The sequence below is a fragment of the Prosopis cineraria genome, unplaced genomic scaffold, assembly GCF_029017545.1.
Source record: "Prosopis cineraria cultivar Desert tree isolate PC_DT_omini unplaced genomic scaffold, ASM2901754v1 PC10, whole genome shotgun sequence".
NCBI lineage: Eukaryota > Viridiplantae > Streptophyta > Magnoliopsida > Fabales > Fabaceae > Prosopis > Prosopis cineraria.
The window spans coordinates 2,453,942-2,471,110 of NW_026555341.1; the positions used below are offsets into that span (position 1 = coordinate 2,453,942).

At 39.9% G+C, this 17,169-nt stretch overlaps 2 protein-coding genes across 9 annotated transcripts; one reads left to right on the plus strand and one right to left on the minus strand.

Annotated features, from left to right (window-relative positions):
* Positions 1–1,662: 1,662 nt before the first annotated feature.
* Positions 1,663–7,599, minus strand: LOC129322771 (BTB/POZ domain-containing protein At3g50780-like). Of its 4 annotated transcripts, none has more exons than XM_054969143.1 (3): positions 7,233–7,599; positions 5,731–7,104; positions 1,663–2,945 (listed from the first exon to the last, which is right to left on the minus strand). In XM_054969143.1, exons 2-3 carry the CDS (start codon positions 6,358–6,360, stop codon positions 1,971–1,973), a joined length of 1,605 nt encoding a protein of 534 aa, XP_054825118.1. In that variant the 5' UTR covers positions 6,361–7,104; positions 7,233–7,599; the 3' UTR covers positions 1,663–1,970. The 4 variants fall into 4 exon arrangements, with proteins under 4 accessions (XP_054825118.1, XP_054825119.1, XP_054825117.1 ...); XM_054969144.1 differs by having other exon boundaries at positions 7,228–7,599; XM_054969142.1 differs by having other exon boundaries at positions 5,731–6,646; positions 6,969–7,599.
* A 7,956-nt stretch (positions 7,600–15,555) lies between these two features.
* On the plus strand, positions 15,556–17,088 carry LOC129322997 (uncharacterized). Of its 5 annotated transcripts, none has more exons than XM_054969492.1 (3): positions 15,556–16,158; positions 16,279–16,575; positions 16,728–17,088. In XM_054969492.1, the coding sequence occupies exons 1-3, from the start codon at positions 16,068–16,070 to the stop codon at positions 16,772–16,774; spliced, it is 435 nt and encodes a 144-aa protein (XP_054825467.1). In that variant the 5' UTR covers positions 15,556–16,067; the 3' UTR covers positions 16,775–17,088. The 5 variants fall into 5 exon arrangements, with proteins under 5 accessions (XP_054825467.1, XP_054825468.1, XP_054825464.1 ...); XM_054969493.1 differs by having other exon boundaries at positions 15,557–16,158; positions 16,690–17,088; XM_054969490.1 differs by having other exon boundaries at positions 15,584–15,672; positions 15,913–16,158; positions 16,279–17,088.
* The last annotated feature ends 81 nt before the right edge of the window (positions 17,089–17,169 follow it).

Below are 17,169 nucleotides of genomic sequence, written 5' to 3' on the forward strand. Positions count from 1 at the left end.
TGAATCTTATATTCTTTTATGATAAGTAGAACATCTCTAAAAGACTGGACGTCATGGTTGGATTTCTTAATAATTTGGATAAGACATTCACCACTAACAAAACCAAGTTTGTGCAAGACAATCTATTGCATCAAGATAGAATTGATAGCTTTAGTCGTTCCTCAGTCATTTAATCTATAAACACATTATGGCAAAGTAAATTTTATATTCTTGTCATTTAATTATAAAAAGTATAGTTCTTACTTATTTTTATCTTTGGTGCTAAATATCATATATGAATGGTGGAAAATGTTTGGAGATAGTACACTAAATGTTAAAAAATTGACAATGAAACTCTTGAGCCAAACTTCATCTTCATCTGGTTGTAAAGGGAATTGGAATGTATTTGAAATAATACACTCTTAAAAAATGAATAGGTTGGAACATAAAAGGTTAAATGATCTTGTGCTTAGTCATTATAATTTTCGTTTGAAAAATAGGTATATTATTTAATCATTACTAAACTTTAATTCAATTTATTTAACATGAGTTCAATTATGAGTTCTTAACTTCTAATACCTTGGTATTGTTATGTGTTTTAGAGTTTATAATAAGAAAAGATTTTTTGATCCTATTTATAATGAAACTATTGGTGACATTGAGTATTAGATCATGAAAGATGAAGAGTATCTTATCCTTAATTATGATGAGGTAGAAGAAGCCATTCTTTATGATGATGCAATAATTTCACAAGTTTCTATCAATCAAGATGAATGTTTGATCTTTTGATGTTTTCTATTTAGTCATGTTTTTTTTCTTATATTATATGTTACTTATTAATTTCAATAATTGATTTGTTACACTATTTAATAAAGGTAATAATGAAGAAAGAGGCAATGAGATTCAGTCTGATGGTAGATGTTCTATTATGGGAGGACTTGATGTGGGATCTTTTTTCCAAGAAGATGGTAAAACTTAAAGTGATGATGATTTTCAAGAAACTCATGTTTGACTTAATTAGGATCTACCAATCTTTGACAAGTCATGAATAGATAAATATGATGCTATGCTTGTTTAAGTTGTTGGTGTGTTGTGTTGTATTGCCTTATTAGTTGTTACTCAATGATATGTTGAAGTTGACAACTTGACTTATATTTTAACCATTTGATATTATGTTGTATCATGTAATTTATTAAGTCATAATAAACTTAGAGTATTTAGTTTCATTTTTAAGTTAAATAGCAATTTTCATATTTATTTCTTATATTTATATTATTATATACATATATAATTTTTTTTAATATAATTATTATGTCACCAATTTGACCATGCGAACTGTAAACTGTTAGCCTTTCTGATTCAATGTCCAATCTACTTTTGAAAACATTGATCCCATTTTTTTTTCTCCATAACAAAGTAAAAATACTGTTGTGTTTAGGAAAGGAATTTCCTTGCAACATACCAAACTTATCATGATCATGATTCCTAAAACTAGGTCCAAATCCAATAGCGTTATGCATTAGCACTTCTTCTTTGTCCTTCTCCATTTTTTTTTTTTTTTGCCAGTTCTTCTTTTTCCTATACCACCCAAGTCACATTCACCCAAGGCCACTTTGCCCAGGATTACTGCACCATATGAACTAGTATTTATTTACTCGGCATCTCTTCACTTTGAGAAAGAAATAATCAGCAAGCATTTGAATTCACCATCTATTAATTCAAATAAAGAAACAACATATCATCATGTTCACTCAAACAGCTTATACAAAAAGCAATCACTAAAATGCGAATTCAATGAACGATCTTTATACATCCAGTCAATTTTCCCAGCAATTAAAGCAACGATGGCTAAACTTGCCAGCCGCTCAAGGTTTCCCGCATTCTCCATTCAACATTATTTTTTATGCTTCCTTACTCCATTATCAACTCCAAGTGAAAGTCGAATATATATATATATATATATATATATTTCAATCCCATTTCATACTTCTTTACAACACTTGCTCCTTTGATGTCGCTGAATTATCTAACACAACATTACCTTGTCCTTCTGCATAAGGTCTGATGAAAGTTCTGCGCCACCACACCTCAAAGGCTCTCTGAAGATTTGGGCAGTTATCACCGGCTTTCAAGAAACTTCCCAACCATGACAGAAGAATACTTTGTTGATCCTCCAGCGGCAGAGTAAGGATTGTCCTCCCAATTCCTTCCTCCACAGCTTTCCTATCAAACGACCTGCATGCATGGTGCAACCAGCCATAGTCATCCATCAGAGGTTGTAACCATGTCTGTAACAACAACTGACGTGTCTCTTTTGATGGCAACAATTCCCCTCTTCCGATACCAACATATAGTTTTCCTGAAATACAGCTGATGTGGTAACGACATACAACAGGTAGCTTTCCATGTAGGACAGCCAATTCCTGCTGGTTTGCCCACATCACTGCAAATTCATCGGCTGCTTGTTTGTCGATTGATATCTCAACCAACCACGACAAGTTATCAGCTTCTAGAGCTATGCGCTTTACTATGGCTTCTTTGTGATCGTTGGGTTTATTTGCAAAGTCCAGCTCTGCAGCCTGCTTGAATAAAGACAACAAAGAATCCGAGCAACTTCTGCATGATTTATGTATCGTGTCAATACAGATTTCAGCAGAACTTGCATGGCTTGGAGCACTGTTATTCTCCCTAAGGAGCTTCAAAACAACAGATTTCATCTCTCTGCGACCTCTCTCCTCATTGCTTTTCAGAACAAGCTCAATAATTTGGGAAAGAGTATCTTTAGGGACATTAGAGATGTCAGAAGAAACTCGTTTCAACACAGGGTTAATCCCAATGCCTTCCCCTTGAAGTCTCAGAACTGTCGAGACAACCTTTTCTTCTTCTTCTTCTCCAACCCAAGGGACTGCCTCCAAGTACTCCAAACATGACTGGATGCATGAGCTGAAGCCAAGGAATTCTGCAACCTGCAAAATAGTTTCTATCAGTTTACTTTAAAGTAATGTGACATATCTTCCCTGAATACTGATAAGTAAACATTAAACACTCGTAACCAATCCCCAGACAAAAGCTATGTATATTCCAGTCACGTCATAATAATGCCATTTAAATAATTTACCTCTTCATAAAAATTTGAACGTGAAGTTCTTTAGAAACCTCTCAAGAATAAGAATATAAATAGGAGGAGGAGAAATACAAGGGGAAAAGGGCTCAAGAAAGATGAAATGACAAAGAACATCAACAATGAGAATGTTTATGATCCCTCTAAATGTTGGATAAGGTGATTCGCAAAAAGAAACTACATGAAAAAGGCCAAAGAGAAGCAGAGAAAACAATCCAATCCAAAAGCAATTTTAGTTGTAAGGCTAAACCCTGAATAGTTTCGGCATTCAGCACCAACTAAAGACATCAGAGGATAGCATGCACAGCACACTGCCGTAGCACTATGCCCTACAAGCTATTGCCAAAGCCATAGAACTTAATCATCAATAAGTGCTTCCAGCTCAGTGGGTTAGTCAAGTTTAAAAAATCTCTAGTCTATTTCAAGTGTAACTCGCTGCTGGGTAAAATGAAACAGTAGCTGTTTCTATCCCAGCAAGCAATTGCACGAACATCAAAAGATAACAGCCATGTAAGGTGCATGAAGCTTGTAATGTCGTTGCTTGAGTACCCTTTCTAAATGAAAAACTTGACCATAGAGGGAGTTCTAAACTTTCAAAGGGGCCTTTCAACAAGGAATTTCTCTCTATTTAGAGGGTAAGGAATAAAATGGGAAGAGATTTTACATAAAACCCATAAGAAGAGTCAACATCTTTATGCCCAGATAAGAAAATAAACAAAAGGAACCACACAAAGTAAAGAATCCAGGGAGTTAATGGAGTAAACAAATATCTGCAGGTTACGTGGGATCACATTAAGTTAGGTCCTTTCTTCGGTCAAAATGCAATGCTCCTAAAACATCCTTTCATCCTAATCCCAGCATCTTCAAAACAAGCTCTTGGCTTATAATTACATGTTAGATCATTCATTATCTCCCAACTTGATATGGCCTAATTTTCTATCTAAAAGAAACATGTTAACAACAAACATTAACAAAGTCCGTGGATCATCTGGAATCTAATAGCGAACTGCCACCATCTTCAAAGAAGACACATGACGAATAGGTTCAAAGCCAATTTTGAACTTCTAAATGCAGTAACAACAACAAGCCTTATCCCACTAGGTGAGATCGACTACATGGATTATATGACGTCATTGAGCTCTATCATTTATTAAGTTTTTAATAATATTATTAATTAAAAGGTTTCACTCAATAACTTCCAAAAGTGTTCTCTTCGATCTTCCTCTACCTTTCTTAACAGAGCTTAAAGTCATCTATTTCACTCTCCTCACAAGTGCCTCCCATGATCTTCTGAATAGTTGATGTTCATTCATATTTCATAGTGCATTCCCCTCTTTATGCAACTTCTAGTATTTCAGTCAACTATACGTTTGTAATAATCTATATATGAGTATAAATCACAAGCTATTTTTGTATATACTAGTTTATGTAACCACCGGAAAAAAAAAAGGATGCTAAGCTAGTTTTCACTCCTCAAGTAACTGCTAATCCTTCATCAATACAAGCCACTTTGTGAGAAATCAAGCATCACATAAAGCACAAGCACAACCCATATTAATTCTCCTCCTCCTTTAGGGCCTGTTTGCCTCGAGAGGAGAAAAGGGTTTTAATGTTACCTTGTTTGGTTCAAGAGAGGAGGGGAGGATAGATAATTATATATAGACAGTTTTATCCTTATATTATTAAAATTATTTTTCTAATAAAATAAAATTATAAATATTTTTAACATGTAATTATAAATATATAGAGTAATTATCATTGTTAAATATATTATTAAAAATCTACTATTGTTAAATTTGTTTAAAATAATTAAAAGTAGCAATTGAAAGAGAGGGTATATTAGTCATTGTGCAACAAAATTATACCCTCCCCTCCCAATCCTCCCAATTCGGAGGGGAGGGATTGGAAAAAATATACCCTCCCCTCCCCTCCACTTTTCCAAACCAAATAAGGGGAGGGAAGCAAAATCCCTCCCCTCCCCTCCCCTCCCCCCAACCAAACACTGCCTTAATGACAGCACTTGCTACTTTTTAAGTGTGCACATTTTGTTTCATTACCTCTAAACCTTTAAACCACAATGCATCAGTAAATTTTCCAAAGAAACAACTGTGAAACACCAGTTGTTAGATCAGCAAAGCTGCTGCCAGCCCATAGGATTGCAATCTTCAAGTATTCATTCTATGCATCATAAATGCAATCTAATTGAAATTTATTTTACATGCAGCATGTAAACAGACCAATTATTAGATGCACATGATAATGTTGTTCAAATTGAAAAACATGTAAAAAAAAAAAAGAAACTTTCTGGTGACTTGAAAAATATTGAAAAGATACATAACATGGCAGCATGAACTAGTTAAATAAAGATTGTCCCCCATCAACTAGGATATCATGAATATTAATCCGCAGATATATTCTGTGGACTTGCATACAATCTGTATTCAGAAAAAAAGCAACAAAAGAGACACCATGCAAACAATTTAAAACGGTGGTGCATTAAAGAACAATAGCAGAAGGAAATGTTTTACCTCCCAGGGAGATGCATTGATATAAAGTAAAAGAACAAAAATTAAAGCTGAAGCAGTTGAAGTGGAAAAAAGCAGCAAAGCATGACGCAATTATCAAACTACCTTGAGTATTCTGAGTGTTCGAGAAACACTTTGCTTCATCAGACGCTGCTTCATATCTTTGCAGTACATCAGTCCAACAGTTTCAACATATATTTCAACATCCTCACAGTCATTAATTTGGAGACTTGACAAACCAGATTGTTCAGAAAGTTTCTCAGCAAAGAAGCTGCTCTTCTCAGTTAGAACATCCCTGTGGACACTTAACTTCACACAGAACCCCTGCTTTCCAAATAAAACGACCTTTGTATCACTAGTTCCAGCCTCACCAAACTCAATAGCTACCTTTCTCGGCAAACTTTCAACTTTGGGTCTCGGTGCTCTCCCTGTGGCCACAGGTGTGCCACCTGGAGGTCTTTCTGAACCAGTACATTGCTGATCATCGGACATCGCCAATCTTGATGGGGTAGGTGCTTGTCTTCTCTCATTTGCCGTGACTGTCTTCTTCTGAGCACTGGTTTTTGGTGGTGGTGAGGAGGGTTTAGGTTTATTCAGAGAATTTTGAGTTTTGAGGCTTTTCTGAAATACAACAGGAGAGGGACAACACCAAAAGCCTTCTGGGGTCACGGCGATTGGAACATTTTTAATCTTCGTTTGGCCTGGATCTACCCGGGTAAGCTTAATTTCCGCCATCTTCTACAAGTAACAAGGATCCGCAGCTGCTGTGACTAGCGAAGGAAGATGTGGCATTTATAGAGAAAATGGTGCGACCGAAACAGGTCCTAATCTACCTATGGAACAACGAATTGGTTGTGCCGGCACATGAAGGACAGAAACAACTCCGAAAAATTATGCCCCCTGGCCTTTTAAGAGCTCTCCTCTTGAATACAACACTGCCCTTCCCACAAATTCACTAATATGGCAAAGGAGAATGAACAGCCGTCGTTTAGAAGTCGATCTGCTTTCCCAACAAGGATCACTGTAGTTGAACTAAAATTGCATTAAACAAGAGGTATATACAACCTGACCGAAGAATATCGATAGTTATCTCGGACGGGAAAATTTTAAAACCTAAGCAGGGGAACAGGAACATATGCAGACGTAGCTACGGAGAAGATTTGAAAATTTTCTTCCAGAGGAAAGTGACAAACATTCTAAAGCATAAAGAAGGGATTTCATATGACTTAGAAGTTAACTTCATATCATCTGGCAGCTCATGGATAAATAAAAAGGGAGGAACACACTAAAAGAATGAACCATTGTCTGTAAATATTGAAACTCCCCCATAGCAGAAAACTTACCAAGAATTGATCGTCTCGTCTAAAGAGACACCAGAAAACCCTATGTCTTATCTAATACTGCTCTGCCCACAGAGCATAAAAAATGATTGAGCAAGAGCTCCAATGTCAAGCATCACGGGAACCGGTGAACAGAAACCTGCCAGGGAGAAATAATGAGCGTAGCCCCTCCTTGATTTGTAAAGCAGAGAAGACCACGAGACCCGAAAAAGCGAAATGGCAAAAGACTAAAGAGATGATAGCTCATGGGAAGTGTTCCTACTTTACCAGTATTATGTCCATCCATGCTTTTGATGATTGAATCTGTGTGGGTCTCTCAGTATTCATTTTCCCTCACTTTGCCTTTGCCCCCATGATTACTCCATATTCCTCGTTTGTTTTTACATAAAAGAAAAGTAATTACTTTCACTTATGCATTATCTTTTTTTTCCCTGTTAGCTCCTTAAACAACCCAGCAATTGAACAGGCAAGAGGCAAGCTCTAGCTCTTGGTGCGATCCATTATATTCTGTTCCTTTTATCTGGGTCTCTCTGTGCGCGCGCGCGCGCGCCTGTCACTGCAGGGACCATAGCTATGATGAAGAGTAGAGTGCAAGAATGCAAATGGTGCAATGACCAGAGCACCCTCAACTCAAAGTAGAAGAATAGGCTTAATCTTGATGCTTGAAGATCAAAGCATTGGCTAAAAAGAAAAGAAAGAAAATGGAATTGGCACTAAGCAATTTTTATCTTTTTCCTCTTTGGTTGTATTATGTGGAATTGGCTGCCATCCATCCACAGCGGTCTAACATAAACATGAGATGAAAGCGATGGATGTGTTGGGTCTTCACGGAAAACAGAAAGCAGAGGTTGTTCGTATTGGCTGTTTTGTTTGGGGGAATAATTAATTGGCATTGATTATTTGGCAGTACGCTGACATCAATCCAAACTGCTTGACTCCTTTTCTTCTTCCCCTTTTTTTATTCTTCATTTTTGAATCTCACGCAGAGCCTTGCTTTGCTGATTTGCTCCCATACTTCATTTTGTTTTGATCAGCCAACACCAAACCAGCGGATCCAGATGGTTTCATTAGTCAAAAAGCCTCGCTGAACCCCCGACATATGTGTGTGCGTTAAGAGATAGGAACACCCTTATTCTTTCACCCAAAAACAAAATCGTCATTCAAAAATATTCAATTTAAATTAATCATAAAATGTGGACTGCCTGATCATATGAATTTTATTGTATTATTTTTATTTTTTAATAGATTTTATGGTTTATATTTTAATCAGAATACATATTCAAAATGTATTGTACAGATTAGCAATATAAAAATAATATCTTAATATTTTTGTAAGAATATATAAAAATAATATTTAGGTTTTTGCCTCAAACAGTGCTTACAGTATTTTTATTTCTCAATAGCACAAAATGTTTATTTTGAACATTTTTTTATTCATAACATTATAGTATCTCAAGAAAACATAATCATCCGTCATCATAGTTTTATCAAATTTTATTTTTAATTCCTATAATTATAAAAAGATTGAATGATTTTTATTTTTTAAGTCTTTATAATTTCAATTTTTCTAGTACTTTTAGTCCCTATAAAAATTGAAAACATTGTAAAAAACTACAAAGATTAAAAGTAAAATCTAATAAAATTATAGGAATCAAATATTATATTTTGGGCCAAGTTGGATTATAATTTCCCCCCTTGATTTTTCACCATTTACATTGATGACATTTGTCTGGTATCTGCATAGCATAGTCTCTTGGTATAATTGAAATTAATGACAGACAAAACATAAATGGCTGAGTTGCTTGATGGCGAATCTACCTTTCAAATTAAACAATAAACATTAGTACTATAATAGTATTTGTTAACATTTAAGAGTTCAATGATTATCTTCAGCATACTTGGCAAGGATTTTTTCTTTCTTTTTTTGACTTTTGACCTGCACCTTTCCTTCGTAATATATCTAGTTACACTACCAGTGAATTACAACTTACGAGAATGCTTTTGGACCGTGACTTGAGTGAAATCATAGAGGTGGGCATGATTCTATAAGAGAAAAAGGTGATTGATATGAACAAAAGAGAAACAGAAGGACAGGACAACGTGTTTTTGTCATGAGAAGAAAACTAAGTAAAAGAAGAATAACAGGCCAGGTGGCCTCCGCTGGAAATGGTTAGGTGGTGATGTCCCCAGTTTACAGGCAATTAATGAACACTCCGTCACGTGCTTGTTTAACATTTAACTCCACCCAAATAATGATAACCAATGTTCTTCTTAATTATATACTCTCTCTTTAACAACATGATCATCACAGATTAATCCAAAAAGTTGCTGCTCATGTGTGGCCACTGATTACTTATTGGAGTGGCTTCACCTACCTGCAACCTTTCAAACCAACAAGGTCGCGAATTTTAGCACGGTTTCGAAAGTTACCCATGTTGTGGATCCTATGTAATGTGAGTGTCCAATTGCTGTGTCTGTAGCAAAGAATGGAGACGATTAGTATGGAATAGATTAAGATGGGAAATAGGGAGACAAAAAACTTGATAAGGTGAGCAAAAGAAAAGAAGTGCAACAATCAAAACAAGAGGAGTGACCGACATGCGAGCATGGCATGCTCTGTTCTGTTGCCTGCCATCATCTATCAGATTCGGATGTACATGTTGTCTAACTCTATTATTCAATAGCTCCATATTCCAGTGGCCCATTTCTCCTACTGTTTCACACTCTCACTTGCTATCCACCTTCGCGTATGTTCCTTCCCTCTTCTCAATATCCCGACATGATTGTACCATGGTACCTCATCTTTCTCAAATCTCAATTGCTTCGTCCTCCCTCTGCCCCCCATCAACTATTTGACATCAAGTGGAATTTTTCCATCACAAAGAAACGTGATAAAGCTTCCTCTCCCTCCCTCCCCCTCCTTTTGCTTTTCATTTTCTAGGAGTTTCTACAGCACCAATTCATAATGCACATGATGGCATACTGTCACGTTTCGTCATTTTCCACAAGGTTAAAGAGGTCCGAAATGCTCCAGAACCCTCCAGAAGGCTCCCAGCTAACCTTAAGAGTGCTAGAGAGTGCAAGAACATTCTAGAGAAGCCTACACAACTCTAGCCTCAATATTTTAATATTGTCTCTAGATTCTTCCATTAAAATATCTAGATATTTGTTAAGAGAATTCTAGAGAATCAATTGTAACCGTAGGATAGATTTAATCTCCACCATCCATTAAGGAGGTGGGAACATTCTAGATTCAAGGGGAGACCTATAAATACCTCACCCCTCCTCATTTGTAAATCATCCTTGAGTTCTCAAAGCTATAGAACTCTCACATTCTCCAAACTCTCTCTACTCTCCTTTGCCTTCAAGCTTTCCCTTTCCTCTTCTTAGCCCAGCATCCTCCTTTCATATGAGTTAGGCTTACTTAGCAACTTTCAGTGAAGGTTGTCTAAGTGCCGCACGGGTCGAAAGACTAGCCCCGTGACAGTTGGTATCAGAGCCCGGTTCTACCGTTGTGCTTGAAGGAAGGTATTGTACGATGGCAACTGAGGAAGGAAACGTCGTTGGCACGGAAGCACAGGAGCAAGCTCATGCACAACAGGAGCAAGCTCACCCCAGGTCCAAGCGAGAGCGAGGCTGGAGCAGGGCACCCGCAGGTGAGTACCTTGAACCTCGTGTTGTTAGCTTGGAATCTAACATGGAGGAAGTGAGAACTACTATAGGAGGACTCAACGATCAACTCAACAATCTCCTCCAAGAGAATGCTGAGATAACGCGGGCTGCCAAGTTGATGATTGCAGACCTTAACGATGATTTAGGGGAAGACATTCGTTCCCTCAGACGTGATCTCGCCGATCTCCGCAAATATGTAAGAGATGAGGTGCGAGGTCTACGCACTCAAATGGATGAGATTCGTCATGAATGGGAATCTCATCACTGTGTGAGTAGCCCTATTAGTGGTAGTACTTCAAACGCCACTTCTCAGGGTCTGAAAGTGCCCAAGCCGGCTATGTACAATGGGGCTCGTAGTGCTACAATTGTGGAGAACTTTCTCTTTGGCCTAGAACAGTACTTCGAGGACATGGGAGTCTCTAACGACTCGATCAGAATCAACAATGCTTCAACTTTTCTTCGGGATGTAGCCCAACTATGGTGGCGCAGAAAGCATGCCGAACGTGAAAAGGGCCTTTGCACTCTCAACACATGGGAGTTGTTCAAGTCAGAACTCCGCAAGCACTTTGTTCCCCACAATGCTGAGACAGAGGCTCGAGGTAAGCTTCGTAGATTGAGACAAACTAGTAGTATTCCTGACTACATCAAAGAGTTTACTACCATCATGCTCGAGATCGAGGACTTGTCCGATAAGGAGGCTCTTTTCTACTTCATGGACAGACTTAAAGACTGGGCGAGAGTAGAACTGGATAGACGCAAAGTGCAAACTCTAGATGAGGTAATTGCTGCTGCTGAGTCTATAATCGACTACTCCACCAAGTCCAAAAAGCCTAATCCTGGTAGCAGTGGAGGAGACAAAGGAGGATAAAAGAAGAATTTTGATCGTAAGGATGGTGGCAGATTCTTTGGTGGGAGTTCTAGACAGGATAAACCACCCTCAATCAGGCGTGATGCCTCAAAGCCACCGAGGCCATGCTTCATGTGCGATGGTCCACACTGGACTCGTGACTGCCCCAACCGCAAGGCTATGAATGGCTTGGTTGCTGAGATGAAGGATAACCGGGACAAAGAGCAACAGATCGACCTTGGTTCCCTCCAACATTTGAATTCCTTGACTGGACTCTTTTCTCCATCTAAGAAGGAAGAGAAGGGTCTACTTTATGCTGATCTTGCCATTCAGGGCAAGTCTGCCTCTGCCATGCTCGACACAGAAGCATCCCATAACTTCATGGAGGCTGAAGAAGCTAAGAGATTGGGTATCCAACTCAACAAGGGAGAAGGCACCATCAAGGCAGTGAACTCCCCAGCCAAACAAGTCCTTGGGATTGCCAAGGATGTGAAGGTGAAGATCGGGGACTGGCAAGGTACGCTGGACTTTACTGTTGTCCCTATGGATGATTTCAAAGTTGTATTGGGACTTGCTTTCTTTTGCAAAGCACACGCCTTCCCTATTCCCGAAGCCAAGTCTATGGTGGTCATTGACTCTAATATGATCCGGGTAATCCCCTTGAAACGCTTGGAGAAATCCAACCCTATGATTTCTGCCTTGCAATTCAAGAGGGGTCTCAAGAATTCAGAAGGGTATATTGCCACTGTACGTTCATTGGCTGAGGAAGAGGATGGCCCAACCAAGCCACAGGAAACCTTGCCAACTTGCATCCAAGAGGTGCTACAGGAGTACAAGCACGTCATGCCTGATGAGTTGCCCAAGAAACTACCCCCTAGAAGAGAGGTAGACCATCAGATCGAGTTGGAGCCTGGTGCCAAACCACCTGCCTTAGCACCTTACCGCATGTCACCTCCAGAACTTGAAGAGTTAAGGAGACAACTGCAAGATCTCCTTGATTCAGGATACATTCAACCATCTAAGGCCCCATATGGTGCTCCAGTCCTTTTCCAGAAGAAGAAGGACGGATCGTTGCGAATGTGCATCGACTACAGGGCCCTGAACAAGATTACTATCAAGAATAAGTACCCGATACCTTTGATCGCTGACTTGTTCGATCAGCTTGGAAAAGCCAGGTACTTCTCTAAGCTTGATCTCCGATCCGGGTACTATCAAGTATGCATCGCCGCAGGTGATGAGCCGAAGACAACCTGCATGACGAGATATGGAGCATTTGAGTTCCTTGTCATGCCCTTTGGACTGACGAACGCCCCAGCAACGTTCTGCACGCTTATGAACAAGTTGTTCCACCCTTACTTGGACCAGTTCGTGGTGGTATACTTGGATGACATCGTGGTATATAGCAATACTCTTGAAGAGCATGCTCAACACTTGAAGAAAGTCTTCCAGGTACTCTCTGATCATGAACTTTACATTAAGCTGGAAAAATGTTCTTTTGCCAAATAAGAGGTGGACTTCTTGGGGCACAAGATCAAGGATAGGAAGCTCATGATGGACCCAACTAAGGTTCGAGCTATCCAAGAATGGCAGCCTCCTACCAAGGTCCCAGAGTTAAGATCATTCCTTGGTCTGGTGAACTACTACCGACGGTTCATAAAGGGGTATTCAAAAATCACTGCTCCATTGACAGATTTACTCAAGAAGAATAAGTCTTGGCAATGGTCACAAGATTGCCAAGATGCTTTTGAAAAACTCAAGCAGATGGTCGCGCAAGAACCTGTTATGTCCTTGCCCGACTACTCCAAGCCGTTTGAGGTACACACCGATGCCTCAGACTTTGCGATAGGTGGCGTGTTAATGCAAGAAAGACACCCTATTGCGTACGAGAGCCGTAAGCTCAATGACACGGAGAGGCGCTACACGGTGCAAGAAAAAGAGATGTCTGCCATTATCCATTGTCTACGAACCTGGCGTCATTACTTACTTGGGAGTAAGTTCATTATTATGACAGATAATGTTGCTACGAGTTACTTCCAAACACAAAAGAAGCTCAGCCCAAAGCAAGCTCGCTGGCAAGATTTTCTTGCTGAGTTTGATTATCGGTTGGAGTACAAGCCAGGCAAAGCAAACGTGGTGGCGGATGCCTTAAGCCGGAAAGCCGAGTTAGCCACTCTCTCAGCAAGCATGCCCCAGAATGACTTCCTTGAACGAATCAAGGAAGGTATGTCTCAGGACTCATCTGCAAGCAACTTAGTAAAGCTTGCTACTGAAGGCAAGACTCGAAGATTTTGAGTGAATGATGGAATACTCTACACCATTGGGAACCGAGTCTATGTGCCAAAATGGGGCAACCTTCGAAGGGATGTCCTAAAAGAGTGCCATGATTCTATGTGGGCCGGACATCCAGGTATGGCACGAACACTTGCTCTCGTACAAAATTATTTCTATTGGCCACATATGCAAGATGATGTTGAAGCATATGTGAGAACTTGCTTAGTGTGCCAGCAAGATAAGGTTGAACAACAACATCCTGCTGGTCTACTCGAACCTTTGCCGGTGGCTGAGAGACCATGGGAGAGTGTCTCCATGGACTTCATAGTTACTCTCCCTAAGTCTGAAGGATGTAGGAGTATCATAGTGGTGGTTGATAGATTCAGCAAATATGCCACCTTTATACCAGCCCCAGCAGATTGCAAGGTTGATGAAGCAGCACGCTTGTTTTTCAAGCATGTCGTGAAGCTATGAGGGATCCCTCGCAACATCGTCAGTAATCGAGATCCTCGATTCATCGGGAAATTCTGGAGAGAACTTTTCAAGCTCTTGGGGACAGACTTGAACTTCTCAACAAGCTTTCATCCTCAGAGCGATGGACAAACAGAGCGAATCAACGCTTTGTTAGAGCTCTACCTTCGACACTATGTGAGCGCACATCAACGAGATTGGGCTAAGTTGCTTGATGTGGCCCAATTCTCTTACAACTTGCAGCGAAGCGAGTCGACAGGCAAAAGCCCTTTTGAGATAGTTACCGGACAACAGCCTCTAACCCCCAACGCACTTGCCACACCATACAAGGGAGACAATCCAGCTGCCTATAAGTTTACCAAGAAATGGCAAGAAGAAGCCGACATTACTCGTGCATGCCTGGATAAAGCTTCCCGAAAAATGAAGAAGTGGGCAGATAAGAAGCGGCGCCCCATTGAGTTTCAAGTAGGTGACTTGGTCATGGTTAAGTTATTGCCGAATCAATTCAAGTCACTACGCAAAGTCCATAAAGGCTTGGTCAGGAGATATGAAGGCCCTTTCCCTATCATCAAATGTGTGGGAAAGGTTGCGTACCAGGTTCAACTCCCTCCCAGGCTTAAGATTCATCCTGTCATCCATGTTAGTCTCTTGAAGAAATACTATGGAGATGAAGAAGATCCATCTCAAGGTATCTCTAAGAGAGCACCGACAGCGGTCATCACCGAGTACGACAAGGAGATAGAAGAGATCCTCGCCGACAGGGTGATCAGAAAGAGAGGAGTTCCCAACTACACCGAGTACTTAATCAAGTGGAAGGGTCAACCAGACTTTGAAGCTAGTTGGGAACGTGAAGACCTCCTGTGGCAATTCACTGACCAAATCCAACGCTACAAGGAGGAAGGTGCGACGAGGGCGTCGCGAAATCAAGTGGGGGAGAATGTCACGTTTCGTCATTTTCCACAAGGTTAAAGAGGTCCGAAATGCTCCAGAACCCTCCAGAAGGCTCCCAGCTAACCTTAAGAGTGCTAGAGAGTGCAAGAACATTCTAGAGAAGCCTACACAACTCTAGCCTCAATATTTTAATATTGTCTCTAGATTCTTCCATTAAAATATCTAGATATTTGTTAAGAGAATTCTAGAGAATCAATTGTAACCGTAGGATAGATTTAATCTCCACCATCCATTAAGGAGGTGGGAACATTCTAGATCCAAGGGGAGGCCTATAAATACCTCACCCTTCTTCATTTGTAAATCATCCTTGAGTTCTCAAAGCTATAGAACTCTCACATTCTCCAAACTCTCTCTACTCTCCTTTGCCTTCAAGCTTTTCCTTTCCTCTTCTTAGCCCAGCATCCTCCTTTCATACGAGTTAGGCTTACTTAGCAACTTCCAGTGAAGGTTGTCTAAGTGCCGCACGGGTCGAAAGACTAGCCCCATGACAATACGGTACAATATTGGCTTTGTCTTTATGTTTTATCTATAGATGTCTATTACGAGATGAAATTAGCGAATTATACCTCAGTAGGGTGAAAAAGAAAGATAGAAAGAAGAGGCCCGGCAAATCGCTTAGGAAATCAATGAGGAATGGGCAGATATTTAGAAATATACTTGCTTTGGCAATGATCCCTTGAAAGCATAGTAATAATTAATAAATATTAAAGATTGACGGCATATTTTATATTTTAGTCGCCAAATGGATGCATGAAGTTCTAGAAGACGTTGACCATGATGAAAGCGTCCGGTTTTGTGAATCCAGTCCTACCATGTAGAAAAATAGCTGAACTCCTAAACCTAAATCCTCGCTTGCACTCTGATCTGAAACAGCAGTTTTAGGAACGACAATGTCCAGATCCAGAAACCTATTAGTTATGTGCTCTGTTCTGATGGGCTGCCTTTTCGCTTACTCTGCCTCTGTTCAGCTGAATGACCCTGGTAATTTTTCCAAGCACCCCCGAACCTTTTTCTTTCCCCTTTCTTCTTCAGTGGATGTTTGGATCAATTTCATTTTCAACCATTGAGGAATAACCTTCGGGGTTTTTTTTCCCCCTCTAGACTGGTACTTTTGGTTTCCACTGTATTCCTGCGCCTGCATGGTTAATCTGACAAACAGCATCATCTCCGCCAAGCTGAACAGGCAAATCGCAAGGCTTTCGCCGTGGCTTGGGGTGTTTTTATTTGTCAAAGTTGTGGCGGAAGACCTTGGGAATGGAGCAGCGGGGTCTCTGTCATTGGATTTAAGTGAGAGAGTTGTCAGGGAGAAAACTGGAAGCCTGCTTGTTATCATATCCATGATCCTGCAGTTGCGACTATCATCTGCCCCAGATGACCCCTCACTTTTGGTAAATTACGGTGAGCTCCGGACGTTTAACTCCTCTCACCTTTGCAGCGAATCAATCAAAGTAATAATAATTATACAAGTCACCTGCGGTTGCTTGCAGGCATGCTGTTCTTGGTGTTTCTCAGTTGCATCCTAACCCTGCTATTCTTCTTGGTAACAAAAGGAGAAACGAAGTTCTCGCGCCAACAAAGAAGATCAGTCACGACCTGATTACTCGAGATAATGTCGCGGGCCACCCTTCAAGGGATATCATGAGGAAACAAGGCCTTTTAACAGAGTGGAATGTTCAAATGAAGTTCTTGTACAGAGACGCTATTTTGGAGGCCGATCATCGAATTTGATTTCTTGCACCTTTTCTGTTTTGGTTTGTATTGTGTTCATTTTGTGCTAATATTGGCTGCAATCTTCATTCAAAAAGAACACCAGTCACTCGTGGCATTCGTCTTCTCTTCCCGCCTGAAGACTATAACCAATATTAATTAATATAAAGTTCAAGAGCTGCTTTTCACTGGCAGCATATATGAGCTCGATCTGTTCAGGTCTACTCGGTACATTTTAATGCATTTCTGGTCAATAAATTGAACAAAAATAAAGCTTACTACGAC

Coding starts and splice junctions, on each gene's coding strand:
- LOC129322771 (XM_054969143.1), bottom strand. CDS start 6,360: ATGGCGGAAATTAAGCTTACCCGGGTAGATCCAGGCCAAACGAAGATT. Junction 2,946..5,730: donor GAACACTCAGAATACTCAAG/GTAGTTTGATAA, acceptor ACTATTTTGCAG/GTTGCAGAATTCCTTGGCTT.
- LOC129322997 (XM_054969489.1), top strand. CDS start 16,068: ATGTCCAGATCCAGAAACCTATTAGTTATGTGCTCTGTTCTGATGGGC. Junction 16,159..16,278: donor TGTTCAGCTGAATGACCCTG/GTAATTTTTCCA, acceptor TTCCCCCTCTAG/ACTGGTACTTTTGGTTTCCA.